Source organism: Centropristis striata, chromosome 6 (genome assembly GCF_030273125.1).
Source record: "Centropristis striata isolate RG_2023a ecotype Rhode Island chromosome 6, C.striata_1.0, whole genome shotgun sequence".
Classification (NCBI taxonomy): domain Eukaryota; kingdom Metazoa; phylum Chordata; class Actinopteri; order Perciformes; family Serranidae; genus Centropristis; species Centropristis striata.
Window position 1 is genome coordinate 40,860,951 of NC_081522.1, and position 23,829 is coordinate 40,884,779.

The window sequence follows — 23,829 nt, forward strand, 5'->3', positions numbered from 1 at the left end:
CATGCTTCCAATGTAGGGCTGGGCGATATGGACCAAAAGTCATATCCTGATATATTTAGGCTGAATATTGATATATGATATATATCCTGATATTTTTATCACAAAGTGAGAGCAAATGTTCAGTCAAAGCCAAATATGACATGTCAGAAGTAGTTTTATTGAAACCGTTTATTTAAGTGAACATAAATACTGTAGAACAACAGGAGAACCTTTTTTAACATCAAAGCTCCATAAAGTGCACATTTAAATCAATAAATATCTTAAATAAAAGCCGCAGCTTGCCTGAAGTACAGTGCAAATTTGAACTACAGTCATGTAAAAAAAAATATTAGACCATTGTTTTCTGCAATTTTTTGTTCATCTTAATGTCTGGTACAACTAAAGGTTCATTTGATTGGATAAATATAATGATAACAACAAAAAATAGCTTAATTTAAGAACTGATATCTAGACATTTAACGTGGATTTATTGATAATGACCAAAATCATCAACAAGAATGTTGTGCAGGTCTCACCGGTTCTGAAGGAAGCTTCACATTATTCTATTCTAAAAATAGCAACCAGCAGAAATCATTACTAGTCACTGAATGTAACGAGTGTTAGTGTGAGACTCGTTGACTTCCTGTCGGTCAGGAACAAACACAGTGAGTCACTTTAAACCTTTGAGCCTCGTTTCTTTCAGACTTGTTGTGTGTCGACTTGTCGTTAATGAGTAACTCGAGCTGAGAGCGTTTATCTCCAGCTCTCACGTGACTCTGAAGCTTTTTTTAGTTCTGCGGAAGAAAATGTGAGCAAAAGAAACTCTGCACTCAGAATGTGTTTGTGAATAAAGTGACAGGAGCTTTTACTTTGATAGTTCCTCTGATTGTTATTTCCTGCCAGGTCAGTTTTTATGGATCCGCTTTGAAATCTGTCTGCAAAACTGTGCAAAAAGTTTCTAAATGTAACTATTTATTGTTAAATCACAGCTGTTTGAAACGTCTCCAGGACAGATTTTTAATACTGTTTGTTTGCTCTGAATGCTGTCAGAGTTCAAATATATATTAGAATATATTGCAATGTTTTAAAAACCCATAAAGTATAAAATAATAATAAATAAAGATCAGCAAAGAGCTACAACAGTTTAAATTAAATATGTTTGCTGCAAATGTGTGCAAAGGTGGTTCTACAGGTCTCACATGTCATTGTGCAGGTCTCACAGGTCGTCATGCAGGTCTCACAGGTCGTCATGCAGGTCTCACAGGTCCTTGTGCAGGTCTCACAGGTCCTAGTGCAGGTCTCACATGTGGTCCTGCAGGTCTCACAGGTCGTCATGCAGGTCTCACAGGTCCTTGTGCAGGTCTCACAGGTCCTAGTGCAGGTCTCACAGGTGGTCCTGCAGGTCATAGGTCATTGTGCAGGTCTCACAGGTCGTCATGCAGGTCTCACAGGTCGTCATGCAGGTCTCACAGGTGGCCCTGCAGGTCTCACAGGTCCTTGTGCAGGTCTCACAGGTCGTCATGCAGGTCATAGGTCATTGTGCAGGTCTCACAGGTCGACATGCAGGTCTCACAGGTGGTCATGCAGGTCTCACAGGTGGTCATGCAGGTCTCACAGGTGGTCATGCAGGTCTCACAGGTGGTCATGCAGGTCTCACAGGTCGTCATGCAGGTCTCACAGATGGTCCTGCAGGTCTCACAGGTCTTTGTGCAGGTCTCACAGGTCGACATGCAGGTCTCACAGGTCGTCATGCAGGTCTTACAGGTGGTCCTGCAGGTCTCATAGGTGGTCCTGCAGGTCTCACAGGTCCTTGTGCAGGTCACACAGGTCGTCGTGCAGGTCTCACAGGTGGTCCTGCAGGTCTCACAGGTCCTTGTGCAGGTCACACAGGTCGTCGTGCAGGTCTCACAGGTTGCTGTGCAGGTCTCACAGGTTGTCCTGCAGGTCACAGGTCCTTGTGCAGGTCACAAGTCCTTGTAAAGGTCTCACAGGTTGCTGTGCAAGTCACACAGGTGGTCCTGCAGGTGTGTAGTAGTGTCCGGCAGCTGGAGGGTTAACTCTGCAGCTGAAGGGTTAACTGTGGGCGTGCGGTGGGTGTGCTCAGCGGCTGCAGACACTCGTTACCTGCAGCAGGTAGAAATGTAGAAATGATTGAGAGAGAGACGAGCAGACGGAGACAAGCTCAGAACTTCTGAAGGGAAATACTTTAGAGATTCTTTCTCCGCCTGAGAATGTGAAGGTAAACTTTGCTCTTGTGTCGGAGGTTTCCAGATGGGCAGCTGTGTGAGCCAGTACAGCGGGTAAGAATCAAAGCTTTTCTTTCTTTCTTTCTTTCTTTCTTTCTTTCTTTCTTTCTTTCACTGTGAGCTGCTGCTGTTGACTCAGAGGGAGGAGAGTATTTCAGTGTTTCATGTGTTAGTGGATCAGAGGTCTGGTGCTTTACTGCAGCACAAGGCTGACAAATGCCTCAACAAGTCCTGACTCTGAAACGTGTTTCAGCCGTAAAGGTATTTATTGTGTCAGGGCCTCTGAAGGTGTGTGTGTGTGTGTGTGTGTGTGTGTGTCCTCTGTGTGTGATTTCAGAAGGGTTAATATTTGTTTCCAGTTTGTTCAGTGAGTTAAAACCAGAACTTGTGTTCCTGTGGACAGTAACAGGAAGAATAAAAGAGGAAACTGTGTTTTGCAGTTTTACACCTTCACACTGCAAAAAAGGTCTAAAAACCAGATCAAACAGTAAATCTGAGGGAAATGATCTTGCTGCATGGACAAAATAAGAAATTAACTCTTAAAACAAGATAAATGATCTAACACTTCTAAATCTAAAGTTTTTTTTATCTTGGTAAGAACCAAATAATCATCAGGTCACTCTGCTCGGGCCAGTTCATCACTGCTGGCAGCTTTCATTCATCTGGTTTTAAGAGTTCATTTATAATTTTAAGTGTTCAACATGCTTATTTCTAGATTTAATAATCTTAATTTAAGAAATCTTGTCAAGGTAAATTATCTGTCCATGCAGCAAGATCATTTCCCTCAGATTTACTGTTTTTATCTTATTTTTAGACACACCTTTTTTGCACTGCATGATTTTTCAGTCTCTCTGGTGTTATTTCCAGCGGCTCACACTGTGTCGAGTCTTTATTTGTGCTGCTGCTGAGGAGCTTCAGGAACTGTTTGGCTGCTGATGGAGTGTTAAAGAGACGCAGACGGATCATAAACATGTCAGATGAGTTGTTGTGTTGAGAGCCGGAGCCCCGGGCTCGAACTGAAGCATCTCTTCTTCTAGAGAACTCTGAATCACTGAGCTGAATATCAGCATTGGGTTGTATTTGCTTTAAGATGATTTGGTAACACTTTATATTAGGGAACACATATCCCACATTAATTAGCTGCTTATTAGCAAGCATGCGTCAGCCAGACGGGCACAGCTGCCAGCCAGCCGTGGACCCATGATGCCACTTATGTTGCGTCGCTACTTGGATGATTAAAATCCAGACGTTTGCTGATTAAAATCCTTTTCCAGTCCGAGTTAAATGTTAAAACGATCTTTGCATTGAAGCGTTAAAACATCAGAATCAAATGTTAAAACGAATCCTGCATTAAAACGTTAAAACATCAGAATCAAATGTTAAAACGATCGTTGCATTTAAAACGTTAAAACATTAAAACCAGGCGCTGGAAAGACTGTACTGATGTGGTTTCTCTACCAGTGGTATGGTTTTCCTCCAGGCCGCCGCTCGGTTTGCTTAAAATCAACAAGTCCGATGTCTAAAAACTTTTAATGCACAGTCATCTCATCTCACGGATAGCAGGATCCGGTGCATAAGGCAAATAAAATCATCGGCAAGCAGCTAAGTTGCAGTTAAAAACGTTTTACAGGATTTTCCCACGTTGTCAAAATGTTTGTCAGTAGCTTCGGCTCGATGGCGACCGGCGGACGTGACGTTAGTCAGTGCAGGTTTAGCAGCTGCAAAAGTCCACTGTATATGAGTTATGATCTTAATATGCTTTACTTTGTATGGACTTTATAATCTCTACATAGCGGTGAACGAAACCATGGAAACGGCAAATAGCAAACACCTTCTCCAGACCTTTGACGTGACTGGTGGCTCTTTATGATGATTGGATGATGATTGGTAGATTTTAATGTCAATCATTACTCTACAAAGTGGCTCACTGGTAGAATAACATTGGCATAAAGTGACTCAGGACTCAGAGTTGTATTTGAAGTCCGCTGTGTACAGTGTGAACAGGAGTGGAGCCAGAACAGTGCCTTGTGGAGCTCCTGTGCTGCTCATTAATGTCCCAGAAACACATTTCCCCAACCTGATGTACTGTGGTCTTCCTTCAGACGGTTAAACGTCTTAAAATATAAAAGTCTAGCAACCTAAATCTTATAAAAAATCTGCATTTTCAACATGTCAATGTTTGAAACATGATGAGTCTCCCTTAAAATAAAAACTAATAAATGAAATGACTATCCAGACATCGTATGAATGTCTCTTCACTCTCTGTATGACTCTTATTTTGTTAGTTTTTCTTGCTGCAGGCCACAAACAGCGAACTGTCGTCTGTCGGAGCTGTGACACATAAATCATGAGTCACATTACCAGCATGTGTGATAACAGTTCCAGTCAGAGGAAATATGATTCAAAACAAACATTAGTGTGAGCCGGCCACGCCCACAACAGCCTGCAGCTGAACCCGTCTCACCTCTAATGTTGCACTGTAAATAATCGCTGTGAAATCTACGGTTATTTACTGTATTATTCACACTTCATCACTGTGTTTGATTCTTACAGTAGTTCTGTATAATTTACAATAAAAAACCCTCCTTGTGACAAAATCACAGTAGTTAAAGCATTACTGTAGAAAAATCACAGTAGACGGTGTACTACTGTGAAAAGTAAAGTAGACTACACCTCAAAAAACTAAAACTGCATATTACTTAATTCAATCAGCGCAACATTTTTACACTTAAAAATATTGAGTTAATTTGAAAGCTCTCAAATGGGTTCAACAAAACTTAAGTAATGAGTAAATTTAAGTAATATTTTCAAATACGTCTGAATTAATTGACTTATTGGCTCAATTACCACATAAATTGAGTAAATGTAACATGTATGTAAATGTGAAATATTGTGTAAACCATATGGAAAGCTGAGTAGAAATCTCTAAACAAACATTTGTAGGATATAACTGCAAATTAGCTTATGATTTACTTAAAAAAGTGTGTTGTACTGACTGATTTTACACGTATTGTACACTTATTATTACAAATATTTAAACCACGTCATCTGTGAGTCAAATATTAATTTATTTTGAAGAAGTAAACTTAATTTATACACAAAGATTCCTGTTGGAGTTCTACTAATGAATTTAGATGTAGTCAACTCAAATACTCGTCATGATGATATTCAGCATTTTTATTTAGTATAATACCTAAATATTACTGTCACATTTACAGGCTCCTTCAATAATTTCTTAGAGTGTACTGCTTTTTTCCATTTATGCAAGTCACAGACGTTAGGGACCAAGATTGACATAAAATAGGCAGAAATAACACTTTTTACTCCCTTTCTCCTGGAGCGTTACTGTGGTTGGTACCAATGAGTTAGAGGACCCAGAATGGAGCCTTGCGGAACTCCGCATGACATTTTTGGTCGCTATCTTCATGAGAAAACCTGTTTGGTTTCTACCGCAAACTACATTTGATTTGCCCAGGTGGGCATGTCTGGGTACAAATAGAACACATTTCTATTCAGATATCTTGAGGTCAGAGGTCAAGAGTCTCAGCTTTCCTGTCAGACCCCATTTATGCAGCTCACAAACTGTTTAGGGACCCCAGGATGCAGAAATGGTAAAAATGCATGAAAAAAACCTGCAGGTTTCTGTACCAAACTGCATGTTATCAGACAGTCGGACATCAGGACCTGGCTCCAGTTGATTCCTCAGGTCTTGTAGTTTCATATGAAACCAGTTTTGCAGCCACTGACAGCCTCTAAAAGGAGATCCAGCTGTGAGGGGTTAAAGACGGCTAATAAGCACATTAAAATCTGTCAGCTCTCCTCTCAGCGTGAGATCACATGAAGCTCTTCTCACCTCTTTAAAGTCCTCGATGAACAGAATATCACAGCGGCGCTCCGACCCGCTCGGCCTAATATCAAAATGACCAAAAAAAGACACAAAATTACTAAAAAAAGACACAAAACGACCGAAAAAACTAAATTGCTTATTAAAGACACAAAATGACCAAAAAAGACACAAATTTACTAAAAAAAGACACAAAATGACCAAAAAAACACACAAAATTACTTTAAAAAGACACAGAATGACCAAAAAAGGGAATTAAAGGGACCTTCCATACACAACACAGTAAAGTGCCATTCATATAAAACTCACATTAAACTTTCATATCAAGGTGGGGGCCACAAAATATCGTCACGAGGGCCACAATTGGCCCGTGGGCCGCCAGTTTGAGATCCATGCTGTGAATGATGATGTGAACAATCCGACTGTTAACAGAGTTGTGTCCTCTGTGTCTCTGCAGCCAGGTCCCGGGGGGGTCCGTTCTGGATCAGTACCGCGAGCCGCCGGCCGCCACCTCGCTGCCCGCCAGAGTGAACCTGGGGCTGCTGCTGGGGGACGCCCACCGTGGCGCCAGCGAGGGCAGCGCCAGCCTCGGGGAGCCGGAGGAGGATGGGAACCAGAGCCACCAGTCCCACTCCCCCGCCTCCAGCCAGCGCAGCGCCACCTACAGCAACCTGGGTAAGAACAACACAAAGTCTCTATTTACTGCTGACGGCTCACAGGAAGCTGCTCAGGCTGCAGGATTCACCCTCCACAGAGCTTTGTTTGTTTCCTTCAGCCTGCTGTCGTTTAGTAGTTCACAACCTTTTTGAGTCTTGACCCCCAATTTAACATGCATGTTGTCCACAACAAGCAACCTGGTCTCACAGGAATCCGTGAAATAGCCACGGATTTGCTTAACTCAAAATCCGTGGAATAGCAACGGAATCACTCAAATTTCCGTGAAACTGACACGGATTTCGCTACAATGCAAGTTAATGACAGTCATATCCCGTGGCTATTTCAACATACAAAGTGATTATGTACATTCACTGAGTGAATATTTAGAAAATAAAACATATATTTCTCGCTAGAAATGTGATCAAAATCCATTTTTATGCAGAAACTAAGTCAAAATATTGATTTTTTTACTAAAAATGAGAGAACTGTCCGCCATGTTTTTTGTTCTGACAGCCGGGACCTTGAAAGTCACGTGACTTGGACACAAACCAATAGGAAAAAATACCAGGTTGGGATATGACTGTCATTAACTTGCATTGTAGCGAAATCCGTGTCAGTTTCACGGATTGCTGTGAGACCAGGTTCACAACAAGGGTGGGTGGCCATTTCCCTCACAAAAAAAGGAGGACACTTTGCATACACGGGACAAGCAAGCAGATATTTGTTCGGTATGATCCAGTTTTAAGCAGAGTTGTACTCCGATTAGCTCGATGCTAGTCAGTGCTAGCATGTCTCTGATAGCTGCTTTGCCTTTGCTGCTCACATCTACATCGCTTCCACATAATGTACAAAAAAAAATGAAACTCATCCCTCTTACTTTTTGTAACAAACCCGTGTTCTCTTGCCCATCTGAGAGCTTGATTGACAGCCTGGTGGTAGCAACTGTTGTGAGCTTGTTGTGGCGAATCAACACATGGCTCATTAGAATATTCAAATTAGCCATGTGTTGATAGGTCACCACCCGAAAATGCAACCAATGAAATTACTTATTTTGACACACATTTTTAGCCAATAAGTATTAAACTAACAAGGTAACAAAAGGCGGACCTTTTTTGTTATTTTCTCAAAAGGAGGACAAATGAGTGTCCGGCTTAAAGCTTCGCCTGCAGCCGGACACTCATTTAAAAGCCGGACTGTCCGGCCTAAAGCCGGACGGATGGCCCCTACCCTCTTGTCTCTTCAGTTTTACTGGTTTCAAGCTTTTGTTTTCCAGCAAATGACACACTGTGTTTTATATTCTGTGTTGTTTTTTGTCGTGCATGAAAAGCCATACTTTAAGAAGTCGGCTGATATTTACTAGTCTAGCCGTTGTCGGCCCCACTGCCCTCCGTTTCTCTGTGTTGGTCTCGTTAGTCTTTCTGCTGGTCGACCTTTGACCCCTGCTGCTGCTGCTGCTGCTGACACAGTCTGCAGCTTTTCTTTGCAGCCATCGCTCCATTTTCAGAAAAAATTCATGCTCCTTTTTCATTTTTTACTTCTTTTTTTTTCTTCTGTGAAAACACATGAAAGCTTTTATCCGGGCTTTTTTTTAACGCAAGAAAATTAAATTTTTTTGGAAATAATTTAAATGCTTTTTTTTTATGATAATATCCTTGAATATCTCATAGAAAAACTATATATTTTTTAACGATATTTCACTTATTTTTGAATGATGTCTAGTTTCCAGTTTGAGCATATGACTGACTTATTTTTGGACACGTTTTAAATCACACGTCTCAGTCTGTCGTCTCTTCACCTCCTAATTTATTCTGTGATGAAACAGCTGCAGCTCTCGATCTGCTCACACACTCACAGTCAACAACTCAAAATATAGTCGCATCTTCGTCTTTCTGTCTCTTTCTCTGTCATGTTATATCATATTATCATATTGAGTTTGACTGAGTCGTCCTGCCCTGTCTCTGAAGCTTTTATCCTCATAACATCTGAGAATAAGAATAATAATAATTGTTATTATTATTAAACTGTCACAGATCCACACAGAGACTCTCCTGACTCGATGGTTTACTGTCGGACACAAAGTCAATAAAAACAAAGAGCAGCTCTTCAGAGTAAATGCACAAAGTTATCAGGCATCAGACCCCCTGAAGCTCAGCTGCTTTTTTAAAAAAAGGACTTATACTGAAGTTGAGGAATCATGTAGAAAGTTTTATCTGCTGTCAGCTGGAAGTCAGATATCAGACGACCGTCAGGAGCACAATAAAATATACAAAAAAATATATGAGAAGTATTTTTTTTTTTTTTGTTTTGAAAGATCAAAATCCAAATTCCCAAACATTTTTTGTTAATAATGCTGATTCCATCATATTTTATTCTCAGCAGCTCATATTAATTTCAGATATTGCTAATAAATTACATAATATATCTTCCCTGTGTGTGTGTGTGTGTGTGTGTGTGTGGGTGTTCGAGAGGAAAAAGAAACAAAGAGACAAAGAGAGTTTATTACTGAGGTGTAACACGTTTTCTTCTTCCTCCTCACAGACAAAGTGTTTGTGCTTCTTTATCCTTGTTGCACTAATTAGTTTAATTTTTATTACTAGTGTGTGTGTGTGTGTGTGTGTGTGTGTGTGTGTGTGTGTGTGTGTGTGATCATGTTAAAGCTCCCTGATGACGCATGATGAGCTGCAGCCTCGTTTCACTTTCTGCACGCTGATAATGAGGAACCAGGCCTGTGTGTGTGTGTGTGCGTGTTTGTGTGTGTGTGTGTGTGTGTGTGTGTGTGTGTGTGTGTGTGTGTATGTGTGTGTGCATGTGTGTGTGTGTGTGTGTGTGTGTGTGTGTGTGTATGAGGAGCATTTTATGCCAGTGAACTACACTAAAACGCCTTAACCGCATCACCTGCGCCTTCATAAAGATGGTAAACAGGCGTATTGTGAGTTCAGCAGATAATGAAGGGTTAAGTTAGTAGATATAAGGTCTATAATATGTTATACAATGTTACCTGATGGGTGATGAATAGTTTCTAAGACACTTTCAGTAAATCTGTCTCTGTGAAGAACAAAGTGATTGTGATGCAACAGTTCCCAGTTTGATGAAAACCTTCGTAACTTCAGGATCATTCAGCTGCGTTTGATCGCATCACTTTGAAAAGTCAAAGTGTTTCACAGATTAATCTGTTTTTATGATGTTGGATTGTAAAATCTCCAAACATTAAAAGATCTGAAGATCAGAGAGGAGATTCATCTGTTCTGCTCTCGACTCCAGACGGAACAGTGTTTGTTTTATTTTACAATAAATAGTTGGGAGAATTTGTCCTGAATCCAAAGTAACTGATTCTTATTTTTATGTTTTTGCTTCATGTGTAAACAAACAGAACAAAACACAAAGACAAGAAATTAAACAAATGAAAACTTGGAATCCGAACAAGTCAAACATGTCTTTGTGCAGAATAACTCAGTTAGAATGAGAAATCTGAGAAATTATTCTATAAAAAACTGAAAGAAAATTGAAAATTTATATATAAACTATTTACCAAGTAAGTGCCCACAAGTCAAGTCATGAATGTTGTAAAAATAATAATAATGATAAAAAAGACACAAAATTACCAAAAAATGACTTAAAATTTACAAAAAAGATGAATAAGACCCAAAACCTCAGTTATTCTTAGTATTGTCATGTCCTCTCCTCTCTGCTCTGTGTAAACAGCCTCTCCTGTCCTCTCCCCTCAGCTCTGTGTAAACAGCCTCTCCTCTCCTGTCCTCTCCCCTCAGCTCTGTGTAAACACTTTATTCTAAACGACACATGTAGAATAAAGAGATTCTGACACAAATATCAACATTTAACACAAGTTTTGGTCACTTTTTATAACCTATGATCTGTTCAAGGACCGTGGGAAAGTTCAGACTCTACAGGTCTCTATAATGCCTGTTTTTACATCTATGGTTCTTTTTTAATTTTGTAAAATTGGTGTTAAATTTAATTGACGAGTTGCATTAAAAAAAAGTCTTAAATCTAACTGAGAAAGCTGCGTCAAAACCCTAATCTCAGGAAATCTCTCACCCGACAGCTCTACTGTCAGCCTCCCTCCCTCTCTCTCTCCTCCTCCTCCTCTCTCTCTCTCTCTCTCTCCCTCTCTCACTCTCTCCGCTCTAACACTCAGTCAGACTGAGTGTGTGTGTGTGTGTGTGTGTGGAGCTGCTGCTGCCGGCGGCAGCCTTCAGACTCAGAGATGTTCGTCAGGACGAATCGTCTCTCTGCGTTTCTACCTGAAAACTTTTAGAGGAATCGAGGTACGATCGTCTTTATTCTCCTCCTCTCCTCTTTATTCTCCTCCTCTCCTCTTTATTCTCCTCCTCTCCTCTTTCATCTCTCTTCACCTCCTCTCATCCTCTCCTTTCTCTTTCTGTCACTTTGAATAGCTCTCCGCCCACTCCTCCTCCTCCTCCTCCTCCTCCTCCTCCTCCTCCTCCTCCTCCTCCTCCTCCTCCTCCTCCTCGTTTCTCTCCATCTTCTGCTCCTCTCATCCTGTCCTCTTCCTCCTCCTCCTCCTCCTCCTCCTCCTCCTCCTCTGTTTGTTTGTTTGATTATGGCAAAAAATTATAATCAGCATTATTTTGGTCAGTATTGAGATCACGATTATTATTTAATAACCTGGAAACAGCATGCATTTATTGAAAAATGTATTTTTTTAATTATAATATTTGAAACTGTAAATATAATTCAACTTAAAATTAATATATAATAATAATAATAATAATAATAATAATAATATACAATAAATGTAAAAAAGGAGGAATAGATACATTAAAAAATTATATAATATTTAAATCAGAATTGTGTTTTGCCAAGTAGTTTTTAATATACAATGAAAAAAAAAATATATATATATATATATATATAAGAAAATGTTTAAAATTGTATTATTATTTATTGAAAAAAATTTCCAACCTACTTAATTTAATTTATAAAAATAATTCATGAAAATAAATATGACCAAAATACATCAGTATTTTTTGTTGTGCAACAGTCATTTTTTTAATATAATTTATCTTGTTTTCACGAGCTGAAATCATAATTAAATATAATATTTGGTGAACTGATTTTAAACCAGTTCAGACGCTCTTTGTTCTCGTTGGTTTTCTGTTTAATCCAGATCAGATTTTGAGGTTTTGCTCTGTGATGGATGCAGGTCACAGAAGCTTTAAAACAGAAAATAACTTTATATTCAGATCTGAGCTGTGATATTGTTTCCTGATGAAACATGAAATGTGTTTGGTAACTTTTGCTGCCAGACTTTTTCCGGTGTTTTTAACCCTTTAGTAGCCGTGACTGGTCCTGTCTGAATGTGTCGACGGTGTTTGTGTCTGATGATGTCCAGACGTGTTGCTGATGTCCAAGTGACAGTTATGTAATTGAGTTGCAGCCTCAGAAGATCCTCTGACTGGATTAGAGCAGATTGGTGCAGAAACACATTAACCGCAAGATTACAGAGACTCATTACTTCATCCTGACGGCTCCTTCTTAAGGCCTCTTCTGCTTTCTTAACCCTTAATAGGACACTCATTGAAATTCTTGCAAATTCCAAATATCAACCCTAGAGAATATTGGAGGATATTACATACTGCCAGAATGTGTAAAATAAAACATACGTAAATAATATTTTGAGAAAAAAGTTTACGAGATAAAAGTGGCAAATCTACAAGAAAAAAGTCACAGATTTATAAGATTTAAAGTGGTCAATTTGCGAGAAAAAAGTGGCTTTTTCCCCCACATTTTTCTCTTAAATCTGCAACTTTTTCCGTGCATATTTGCCACTTTAAATCTCGTGAATCTGCGACTTTTTTCTTGTAGATTTGCATCTTTAAATCTCGTAAATCTGCAACATTTTCCTTGTAGATTTGCCACTTTAAATCTCTTAAATCTGCAACTTTTTTTCTTCTAAATTTGCCACTTTAATGTAATAAATTTGCAACTTTTTTCTTGTAGATTTGCCACTTTAAATCTGCAACTTTTTTCGTGCAGATTTGCCACTTTAAATCTCTGAAATCTGCAACTTTTGCCAGAATGTGTAAAATAAAACATACGTAAATAATATTTTGAGAAAAAAGTTTACGAGATAAAAGTGGCAAATCTACAAGAAAAAAATGCACAGATTTATGAGATTTAAAGTGGTGAATCTGGGAGAAAAAAGTTGCTTTTTTCCCACTTTTTTCTCGTAAATCTGCAACTTTTTTCGCGCAGATTTGCTACTTTAAATCTCTTAAATCTGCAACATTTTTTCTAGTAGATTTGCCACTTTAATCTAGTAAATTTGCAACTTTTTTCTCGAAATATTAGTAATATTTTTATTCATACTTGGCCCTGATATGTCTTCATAGTCAAGTTCTCCTCGTACAAGTCATTGAAGTTTGTACGACTGTTTCTTGCAGATTTTTCTTCTAAATGTTTCATTTTTACATTGGAGGTCAAGGTGAATAAGGTTAATATTATTATATTATTATCATACTGATTGGTAGCCTGATCTTTGGTGATTAGCTGGAAGAAATCCATGTGGTTCTACGACCAAACAGAGAGACACGGAGACCCAGTTAGATATCCACTGAAGTTACCAAATATCGTTCTTCGCCCGATAAAGGGTTAAAACTGTTTAGTTTCCATCATGCAACAGCACGTCCACTTTGTTCTCTTCATCTTATCCGAAGCTGGTTTCTGACCCGTCTGCCTCTGAGGTCTTCCACTCCAGAGAGCATCCAGGGAGTCCAATCACCCCGCCGCCCCCCCCCCCCCCCCGCCGCCACCCCAGATAAAAATAAGGTCACCAGCATCCGTTAGACGAGGCTCCTCTCTCTCCACGCCGCCTCTTTAAGCCTGGCTGCAGCTGGAGGGTTGGAGGGCCGGCCGGTGCCCAGCTGTCCTGCTCCCTGGCTCCAGTTCCTCCTCGGGGGGTTGCCGGTTCCCTCACGTTGCCGCCACGCTCAACCTCGTGTCAGCCATGAGAGGCAACGAGCCAACAACACGCTGCCGGCCAGACAGCCAGAGCAAAGAGTTCTGGTTCAGGTGTCCGTTTGGACTCCTGATGAATCAATAAATCACATTTCATACTTGTTCGTTTTTTAGTTTTTCTCTGTTTTTATTGTGAAACAGCAACACGCACTTCTGTTTCAGATGTTGACAACAAAATATAAGCAATGCCAGGAGGTGAAAAAGGCAAAAACAGTAAAAAAAAAACAGACAGATTTATGATAAAAAGATAAAGAATACAGAACCAGAGGACGGAGAGTTTCACCCTCTGAACCCCAACAGAGTGTCACGTTTTACTCACTGCACTGCAAAAAACGTAAAAAAACACACACAAAAAACAAGATAAAACAGTAAATCTGAGGGAAATGATCTTGCTGCATGGACAGATAATTTCACTTGACAAGATTTCTTAAATTAAGATTATTAAATCTAGAAATAAGCATGTTGAAGAGTGCACTGCAAATTATTTGTTTCTTACCAAGATAAAAAAAACTTTAGAATTAGAAGTGTTAGATATTTGATCTTGTTTTAAGAGTTAATTTCTTATTTTAAGCGTTCAAAATGCTTATTTCTTGATTTAATAATCTTAATTTAAGAAATCTTGTCAAGGTAAATTATCTGTCCATGCAGCAAGATCATTTCCCTCAGATTTACTGTTTGATCTGGTTTTTAGACAACCTTTTTTGCAGTGTGTGGCTTTGTTTTTCACTGCAATGTATAAAATATCTTTAAGTCCTGAAGCTCTATGATATCAGCACAACCATGGCTAGAAGTGGGAACAACTAGAATCTACACAAACAGCATTTCTGTTTCCAATGTTACTAGAAGCTCCACATATTCTACATTTTGAAGTATTTGCATATTTCCAGCCTGTCCTGTCCTCTCCTCTCGGCTCTGTGTAAACAACCTGCAGTCATTCAGGCTTCAAAGTGTCGCTGAGGAGAAACTGCTTTATGTTTCTACACCATCTGGTTGGTGCTTTCAGCAGATTTTTGGTAGAAAAAGTTACCAGATATAAAAAAGATGCAAAAAGATCTGACGGGAAAAAAAACATGCTTTTCTAACCTGCCGGCATGTTTTCAGCTTCAGAGATTTCACTTCTCAGCAAATAAATAATTTGTGGAGCCGCTCCAACACTTAAGAAGTTCTTCCACCAAGTTTCATGAAAAAAGGACGAGCAGTTTTTTCTGTAGTCCTGCTGACAAACAGACAAATGATTTCCTTTTTGGTGGACGAACTAGATGATGCTGTTTTTATATTTACCGTCTCTATTTCAGCTGGTGTAACTCTATGGAGTCTTATAGGGCTATTTTGTCCATTTTTGAATCCTTTTCATGTCTTTCCGTGTCATTTTGTTCTTTTTTTGTCATTTTGTCTTTTTTGGTCATTTGTGTCTTTTTGGTCTGCTTTGTTTTTACATCTGGATGTGATGAAGAGGCCATGCTTTGGTGCTTTTGGAGACTCCAGAGGGTTAATATGTTCAGTTCAAACATTGAGTTTCTGATGTGCTGGTGTTTGTGTTCCTGCAGGTCAGTCCAGAGCCAACATGATCCCCCTGAAACAGCCACGAAACACCAAAGCCTCCAACGACACTTTGGCCTCCATCGACCTGGACCTCGCCGACCAGCCGGCCCCTAAGTCCACCCCGCCGCCGCTGCCCAAGAAAAACGTTCCCCGCTCCAACACCGAACCCAGTCTGGGAGGCAAAGAGTCGGTCCAGGGAGGCCTGAGACCTCGAGCCGAGGCCCGACCCGGAGGCACCAACCTGAGCGTTGCCAACCCCATCTACGACCTGGACTCCACCTGGGAGACGGCGAGCCAGAGCTCCTCTCTGAGCTCCGAGCCTCACCGAGTCCAGGACCACGAGAGCGGGGACTCCCTGGAGAGGCCGTCGGCCGGGTCGGCCAGCAAGGCCCGCCCCGCTAACAGCGTGCCCTCCCTGGCTCCACAGCCTGCACCAGCTGCAGCCGGCGCCACGGCGAGCCGCGAGAGGAGGGCCTACCTGAGCACGGAGTCGCTGGCGGGCCGGGGCCGGGCGGGACGGGGAACCGCCGCCGGAGGCTCCAAACCCCAGAGACCGGCTCTGTACAGGGGGCTGGACAGCTGGGACGAGGTGGTGGGGAGGATCCGGGGGCTCCACACCGACACGCTGCGGAAGCTGGCGGCCAAGTGCGAGGACCGATTCATGGCGGGGCAGAAGGACCACCTGAGATTCGGCACCGACAGCTGGTCCCACTTCAGACTGACCACCGGGAAGCCGTGCTGCGAGGCGGGAGACGCCGTGTACTACACCGCCTCCTACGCCAAGGACCCGCTGGTCAACTACGCCATCAAGGTGAGACTCTACTGACCATTCATCTGTCAGTCAGGGAGATTCAATTAAATCCCTTTTTATATATTTCATCCCACCTTGTAATCAATAATTAAAATAATTGTTCGTTGCAGCCTTGTTGCCGATTATTATAAGAGATACAAACTGATTTTATTTGTTGAATCAGGCTCCGTTTACATGATGACGTTCTGAACAGAAGACGCAAAAGTGGCATCGCGTCTTGACTTTTTATTCCTCGTTTAGACGAGCGTTTTCAGGAGGAAATCTGCTGATACGGTGATCTAAAGTGTGAGAATGTGATTGGGTATCATGCCAGGCGGCATCACTTAAAGCCATAAGAGCATCTTTGGGCATGTGGAAGTTTTCACGCCACGTATTTTCATCAGCTACTCCTTCCACAAAGTTCTCCTCCATCACTAGATCTCCCAGGTCTCGTTCACAGCCGTCTGGCTCCTCCCACCAATCGCTGCATCCAGAATGTGATGGAGGTAATTCCAGATCCTTCTCTGTTCACTAATACTATCTGTACATATCCTGGACATTTGGTGGAAAGACTCCTGTAAGTTTATTAGAGCTGCCAGAGCAGCTTGAAGGTCCCACCATGGAAATAATCCCACGTTTCTTTATTTCCCTCTGCTGGAGCATGTCACCGTCACCATCTAAACGAAAGGCCCTTTCCATAAAATATTCCGTCGTTTTTACCCAGAAGCGTCCTCGTGTAAACGGGGGCTTAGATTTGAGAGAACCTAATGGGGTTGCAGTAATGTTTTATGTAATGTATGTAAAATACTGTTTAAACTTTGTATGACCCTGATACATGCAGGCAGTTTGTCCCACTTCAGCATCAAAGTATTGAAAGTTTTCCTGCACTAACAGCTGCTCCCTGCAGGCTGGACTAGTTTAAACTGCCTGATTTCACCAAACAGCTTAGTTTCAGCATCTTGTTAGTTTGAATGCATGTGTTTGTTTGTGTGTTTGTTTGTTTGTTCTTTGAGTCCTTGCTTTGCTCTCTCAATGGATTTTTCAGAAAACTTTGCAGTCTGGTGGATGCTGTCTGTGCAGCAGATTTATTAAATCCTTGAATTTTGTTTTTGTGGTGAGGAATCTCCTCCTCCTCCTCCTTCTCCCCGCTCCCTCAGGATGGTGGAGGAAGGTGTTTGTGCAGAAATATTGGCACTTAAACTTTGAGCCTTTAGGGCACAACCTTGTGCAATAAAACCTGTGCTTGCATGCACTTTGTTTTTTCATATATATAATTATGTGTGTGGTTTTGTCTACTTGGAGTGTGTGTGTGTGTGTGTGTGTGTGTGTGTGTGTGTGTGTGTGTGTGTGTGTGTGTGAGGTCGGGGTCTCTCTGCAGCTAAACACAGAGCAGATATGGATGAAGTTGCATTATTCACAGGTTATGAAACTCTCTGCGCTCCACAGCACTTCAAAGCTTTGCCCTCATATTAGCAGCCGACTTTCAACAGAAACGCTTGTTTTTTTATGACGCTCATCCATAACTAAGGCAAACAGGAGCAGCAGAACACACAATTAAACTCTCCCCAGCTCACAGGTTTAATGTGGCCTTCCTTCACCCTGTCAGTGCAGCTGATCCTCCTGCAAATGAGATTTTACATGCTGTGATATTTTAATGCAGTGCTAATTATTCTTACTCCACCTTTACATGTGTGAATTGTAACTCTCAGAGGAATTCAGCTTGTGAGTCAGTGCGCTTTAAAGCTTTAAAGTACCTCAGAAGTTTCAGCATTAACCAAACAGTAATGTAATTTAATCGTCTGCAGACAAACTGCATTTAAGCGGTAAAAACTTTGCAGATATGTTGTCAGAGAAGGTTGAGCAGACAGCTGTAGACTCAGAGCTAACATGTTTCAACAAACATTCAGACAACATGCACATTCCTGCTGAGTGACACAGAGCGGAAAAGTTCTCCAGCCACATCACAAGCTAATGAAGTGGAATAATAAGACATAAATCTTGATATAATTTCTCATGTCATGTAGTTTAAAGGATGGAAGCATATTTTGTCTGCTTTCATCAGTATTAGTACTCTCCAGCAACCGCCCCATTAACCACTTTAAAAACCAAATGCCCAAAAACCACCTTAACAACAACCACCAACAACCATCTTAAAAAACAGCCCAACAGTCAATCAAACTATCACCCCAATAACCACCAACAAGCACCCTTATAACCACCCAACAATCAACCAAATTATGACCCCATCAACCACCCTAACAACCAAATGCGCTATCACCCCAACAACCACCCTTATAATCACCCAATGATCAATCAAATTATGACCCCAACAACCACCTTAAAAATAACCCCAACCACCCTAACAACCAACCGAACTATCACCCCAAAAACCACCTTAACAACAACCACCCTAAAAAACAACCCAGCAGTCAACCAAACTATCACCCCAACAACCACTAACAACCAACCTAACAACCAACCTAACAACCAACCAAGTGATCACACTAACAACCAACCAAAAATCACCCTAACAACCACCCCGACAACCACCCTAATTACAACCCCGACAACCATCCTAATAACCGCCCCAACAACCACCAACAATCACCCTAACAACCAACTGCACTATCACTACAACAACCACCTTAACAACAATCAGCAACAACCACCCTAAAAAACAACCTAACAATCAACCAAACTATCACACCAACCACCACCCTACCACCCCAAAAACCAACCAAACTATCAGCCCAACAACCAACCTAACAACCAACCAAGCTATCACCCCAACAACCACCCTAAAGATCACCCTAACAACCACCCTAATTACCACCCCAACAATCAACCAAACTTTCACCCCGACGACCAACCTAACAACCAACCAAGCTATCACCCCAACAACCACCCTAAAGATCACCCTAACAACCACCCTAATTACCACCCCAACAACCAACCTAACTATCAGCCCAACAACCACCCTAAAAAACAACCCAACAATCCACCAAACTTTCACCCCAACAACCACCCTAATTACCACCCAACAATCAACCAAACTTTCACCCCAACAACCACCAACAACCAACCTAACAACCAACCAAGCTATCACCCCAACAACCACCCTAAAGATCACCCTAACAACCACCCTAATTACCAGCCCAACAACCAACCAAACTATCAGCCCAACAACCACCAACAACCAACCAAGCTATCACCCCAACAACCACCCTAAAGATCACCCTAACAACCACCCTAAAGATCACCCTAACAACCACCCTAATTACCACCCCAACAACCAACCTAACTATCAGCCCAACAACCACCCTAAAAAACAACCCAACAATCCACCAAACTTTCACCCCAACAACCACCCTAATTACCACCCAACAATCAACCAAACTTTCACCCCAACAACCACCAACAACCAACCTAACAACCAACCAAGCTATCACCCCAACAACCACCCTAAAGATCACCCTAACAACCGCCCTAATTACCAGCCCAACAACCAACCAAACTATCAGCCCAACAACCAACCAAGCTATCACCCCCAACAACCACCCTAAAGATCACCCTAACAACCACCCTAATTACCACCCCAACAACCAACCTAATTATCAGCCCAACAACCACCCTAAAAAACAACCCAACAATCAACCAAACTTTCACCCCAACAACCACAGACAAACAACCTAATAACCACCAACAGCCACCCTATTAGCCACCCAACAACCACCCTAATAACCAACAACCACCATAATAAACACCAAGCAACCACCCCAAAAGTCACACTAAAAGTCACCCCAACAAAGAAAAGTGAAAGTGCTGAAGCAGAACTTTCTCAGTAATATGTCGTGACTGTTTCAGTGGATGTTGTGGCGTCTGCAGAGAGTGATCCTCTCCTCCACTTCTTCTCTGAGCAGTGATCAAAGTGCAGAACGACAGCGAGCTGCAGAGTCTGTCACTGTAGTTTATAGACTCACAGTCTCGCTGCTGTCACCGACAGCCTCCGGGCTGCTCGCTCGCCGCTCCTCGCCGCTCTATATGTCATTAACAGAGATGTTGGAGAGAAACAGAAAAGGTCTTTGATCTCAGAGTTCTCCTGTGTATTTTCTCTTAAAATGCTGGATTTTGTTCCTGATGTTTGTTCAAAAGTCTCCGATGGTATTTTTGGTAGAGAAACATTTTTTTTAAAGTTTATGATGTTTCAACCGTGTTAAAAGGGATGTGATGTTATTCCATTTTCACCCCGGCCCTCAGACCCTCCATCCCTACTGAAGATGTGAATCTTTAACTCTAAGTTTTGGGCTTTTTAGTCCATTTCTGAATCCTTTCCATCCTGCCTGTATTCACCATTTAAAACATGTTTAAATGCCATGTTGGTATATTTTTTTCACCTATATGACCTGATAATAATTTATTTTTTATTCTGACTTACTAGATCAACATTTAGAACCAAAAAGAAACAAAGAAAAACCAACATAAATGTGATCTTGTGATTGTGTGTGATCCTGTCATCCAACTCTGGTTTTAATCTAGTGGGACTCCATTTTATTTGTGTCTTGTGTGTTTAGACAAAGAATTTTGGTCATTTTGTGTCTTTTTTAGTCATTTTGTGTCTTTTTTTACTTTCAAAACACTATCATGCTCAGTAAAGAATTGTAAATGTGTCAAATGTGACCAAAGGTGTCAAATCTAACATATAAGAGGGTTCCATCCAGTTCTATCATTTGATACTAAATCTATTTGAGCTTGTCTCCAGTTTTACTTGGTATATCATCATCAAACTGAAACTGGCCTCATGGAGTTTACAGCCAGAACTTTAGAGGTAAATTTACAGTAGGGCTCCACGCTGCTTTGTTTTCTAGTCTGGATGGAGTCAACAAGTCTGGATTTGGAGCTTTTGGAAACTCCACAGGATTAAAACATAATTCTTTTTTTCATAAAGGTATTTTTTTGGCCATTTTGGACTTTATTGATAGAGACAGAGGGAAATAGGGCTCCGAGTCGGATTCAAACCCGGGCCGCCCGCTTACGAGGACAGTAGCTTTATGGTACACGCTCTACCAGGTGTGCCACCGGGATGCCCCTAAAACATTATTCAAGGGGAGACAGCAGGTTAACAGTAGATAGAAGTGGTGTGGGGGGACCCAAATTATTTTGCAATGTAATGAAACTATTCTCTTTCTTTCTATTGACAGATCTGTCGGAGCAAAGTGAAGGAGACGCAGCAGCAGTTCTTCCACAGCCTGGCGGTGAGACAGAGCCTCGCCCTGCACTTCAACATCCAGCAGGACTGTGGACACTTCCTGGCCGACGTCCCCGCCCGCCTGCTGCCCTGGGAGGAGGAGGAGGAGGACGGCGAGGAGGAGAAGGACAAGGAGGAAGAGGAGGAGGAGGAGGAAGACGTAAACGGACTGAAGGAGAAAGAGATTAAGACTGAAACAAAAAAGGTGTTGGACTCGAAAGCTTCAAACGGTAAACTAGACGACAGTCAGACAGCCGGACACATGAACACGGTGGGCCGGCTGCAGAGCCGGGTGGTGGTGATCACCCGCGAGGTGCCGTTCCAGACGGTGGCCGACTTTGTGAAAGACGGCGCCGCACGCCACGCGCACAACCCGGAGCTGTACGAGCGGCAGGTGTGTCTGCTGCTGCTGCAGCTGTGCTCCGGCCTGGAACACATGAAGCCGTATCACGTGACGCACTGCGACCTGCGGCTGGAGAACCTGCTGCTGGTGCACAGCCAGCCGGGCGCCGGCGCCTGCAGCCCGGACGCCCTGGAGCCCAACAACAACAGCAGCAACAGCAGCGCCGGCTCTGCTGCAACCAGCGCCGCCACCGCTGCAGCCAACGCCACGTGCCCCGCCCGCCTCATCATCAGCAACTTCTCCCAGGCCAAACAGAAGAGCACCCTGATGGCGGCGGACCCCGGCACGCTGCGCGACCAGTCACGCCTGGCGCCGGAAATCGTCACGGCGACTCAGTACCGCAAGTGCGACGAGTTCCAGACGGGGATCCTCATCTACGAGATGCTGCACCGGCCCAACCCGTTCGAGGAGACGCCGGAGTTGAAGGAGCGCGAGTACACGTGGGCGGACCTGCCGCCGCTGCCCGCCAGGTCGCTGTACTCACAGGGTCTACAGCAGCTCGCCCGCCTGCTGCTCACCGTCAACCCGTCCGAGAGGATCCGCATGTCGGAGGCGCGGGCCTGCCTGCAGTGCCTCCTCTGGGGCCCCCGGGAGGACCTGTTCCAGGCGCTGGGCTGCAGCAGCTCGGGCCCCGTGTCGGGCGCCACCGCCAGCCAGCGCGAGGCCACCCTGCAGAACTGGCTGGACCTGAAGCGGACTCTGATGATGATCAAGTTTGCGGAGCGCTCGCTGGACGCGGCGTGCGGCGTGAGCCTGGAGGACTGGCTGTGCTGCCAGTACCTCGCCTTCGCCACCACGGACACGCTGAGCCGCGTGGTGCACATCCTGCAGCAGCCGCAGACACAAACACACCCGACACACTCGACTCCGTCGCAGCCGCTCTGAGCTCCTGCAGCCAGCGTCACTATGGCAACAGATCCAACTTCCCCCGTGCGGTCCCCCGGCTGCTAATGTGTGATGTGAGCTCATCGTCGGCTTCGTGCTGCAGCAGAAAGGAGACGAGCTCCGACTCTTCTCACATCCAAAAACATCAGACATCAGTTCTCTTCATTCATTCTGCTCCTCATCTGTTTCTGCAGCTGGTCACAGAAAATATTATCTTACTTTTTATGTGTTTATCAGCCAAATTCTGCAACACAACTACAGATCAGATAGAGATGGAGATGAATGGATGGCAGTCTGTCTCCAGGGTTCATCTGAGGCTGTCAAATTAGTTTTTAAGGTGTATAAAAAGGCCCAAAAGCACTGAGAGAACCTGTGTTTCTAGTTCTGGATGTGACTTACGGATCATTTTCAATAGTTTTTTTATTTGAGTAGCCTGTAATGTTACACACAGCAGGAGAACTGTTGGTCAACAGAGATAGAAAAGCATTTATTTTTTACTTTCCACATCAAACTCTGTTCAGTCATGCTGTTGTTGTAGTGACGTCTGATGACCAGCAGGTGTCAGTAAATGTTCCCTCTAAGCTTTTATTTGTCTTACTTTTACTTTAGTCTGACTTGTTGCCAAACAGCAGATCAAATTTATTTATCAAGATCATTTAGAAACAAGTCAAAGTGCTGCAGGGAGCGGAGCAGCTCCATCAGGTCACAGAAAAAAAGAAACGCTGATTAAAAAACAGTCAAGCACAAACCAGCTGATGGTGAATAACGAGCATCATTTATTCGTTTTTAAGAAAAGCTAACAGAGCTAACTTTGGCTTTTAATAACCTTTAGCTCTGTTTAATCTTCTGAACCCCAAAAGTATGTTTTCTCCCAAAAATATATTATAAAAAGTGACCAAAACTTGTGTTAAAATGTTGATATTTGTGTCAGAATCTCTTTATTCTACATGTATCATTTAAAATAAAACCAGATCCTGTTAAAAACATTAAATTCTGCTTACACAGAGCAGAGAAGAGAGGACAGGAGAGGCTGTTTACACAGAGCTGAGAGGAGAGGACAGGAGAGGCTGCAAACATGACAATACTTCAATATTTACAATATGTGCAGACTGTTTTTACAACATTCAGGACACTTTGAGAAGTTTTTACAGATAAATTCAGTTTTTTTCAGCTAATATATATATACCGCTGAATTTTTCTCTGCTAAATTAATTTAATATATAAATTTCATATATTGCA

At 42.4% G+C, this 23,829-nt stretch overlaps 1 protein-coding gene across 2 annotated transcripts in view; it reads left to right on the plus strand.

Moving 5' to 3' along the window:
* The window catches only part of peak1 (pseudopodium-enriched atypical kinase 1), a 134,072-nt gene extending 110,697 nt beyond the window's left edge, over positions 1–23,375 (plus strand). For both annotated transcript variants that reach the window (XM_059334529.1, XM_059334530.1), the window contains exons 5-7: positions 6,527–6,744; positions 15,273–16,078; positions 21,256–23,375. In XM_059334529.1, the coding sequence (XP_059190512.1) occupies positions 6,527–6,744; positions 15,273–16,078; positions 21,256–22,590 (2,359 nt within the window). In that variant the 3' untranslated portion in view covers positions 22,591–23,375. The remainder of the gene's footprint in view (positions 1–6,526; positions 6,745–15,272; positions 16,079–21,255) is intronic.
* Positions 23,376–23,829: the final 454 nt, after the last annotated feature.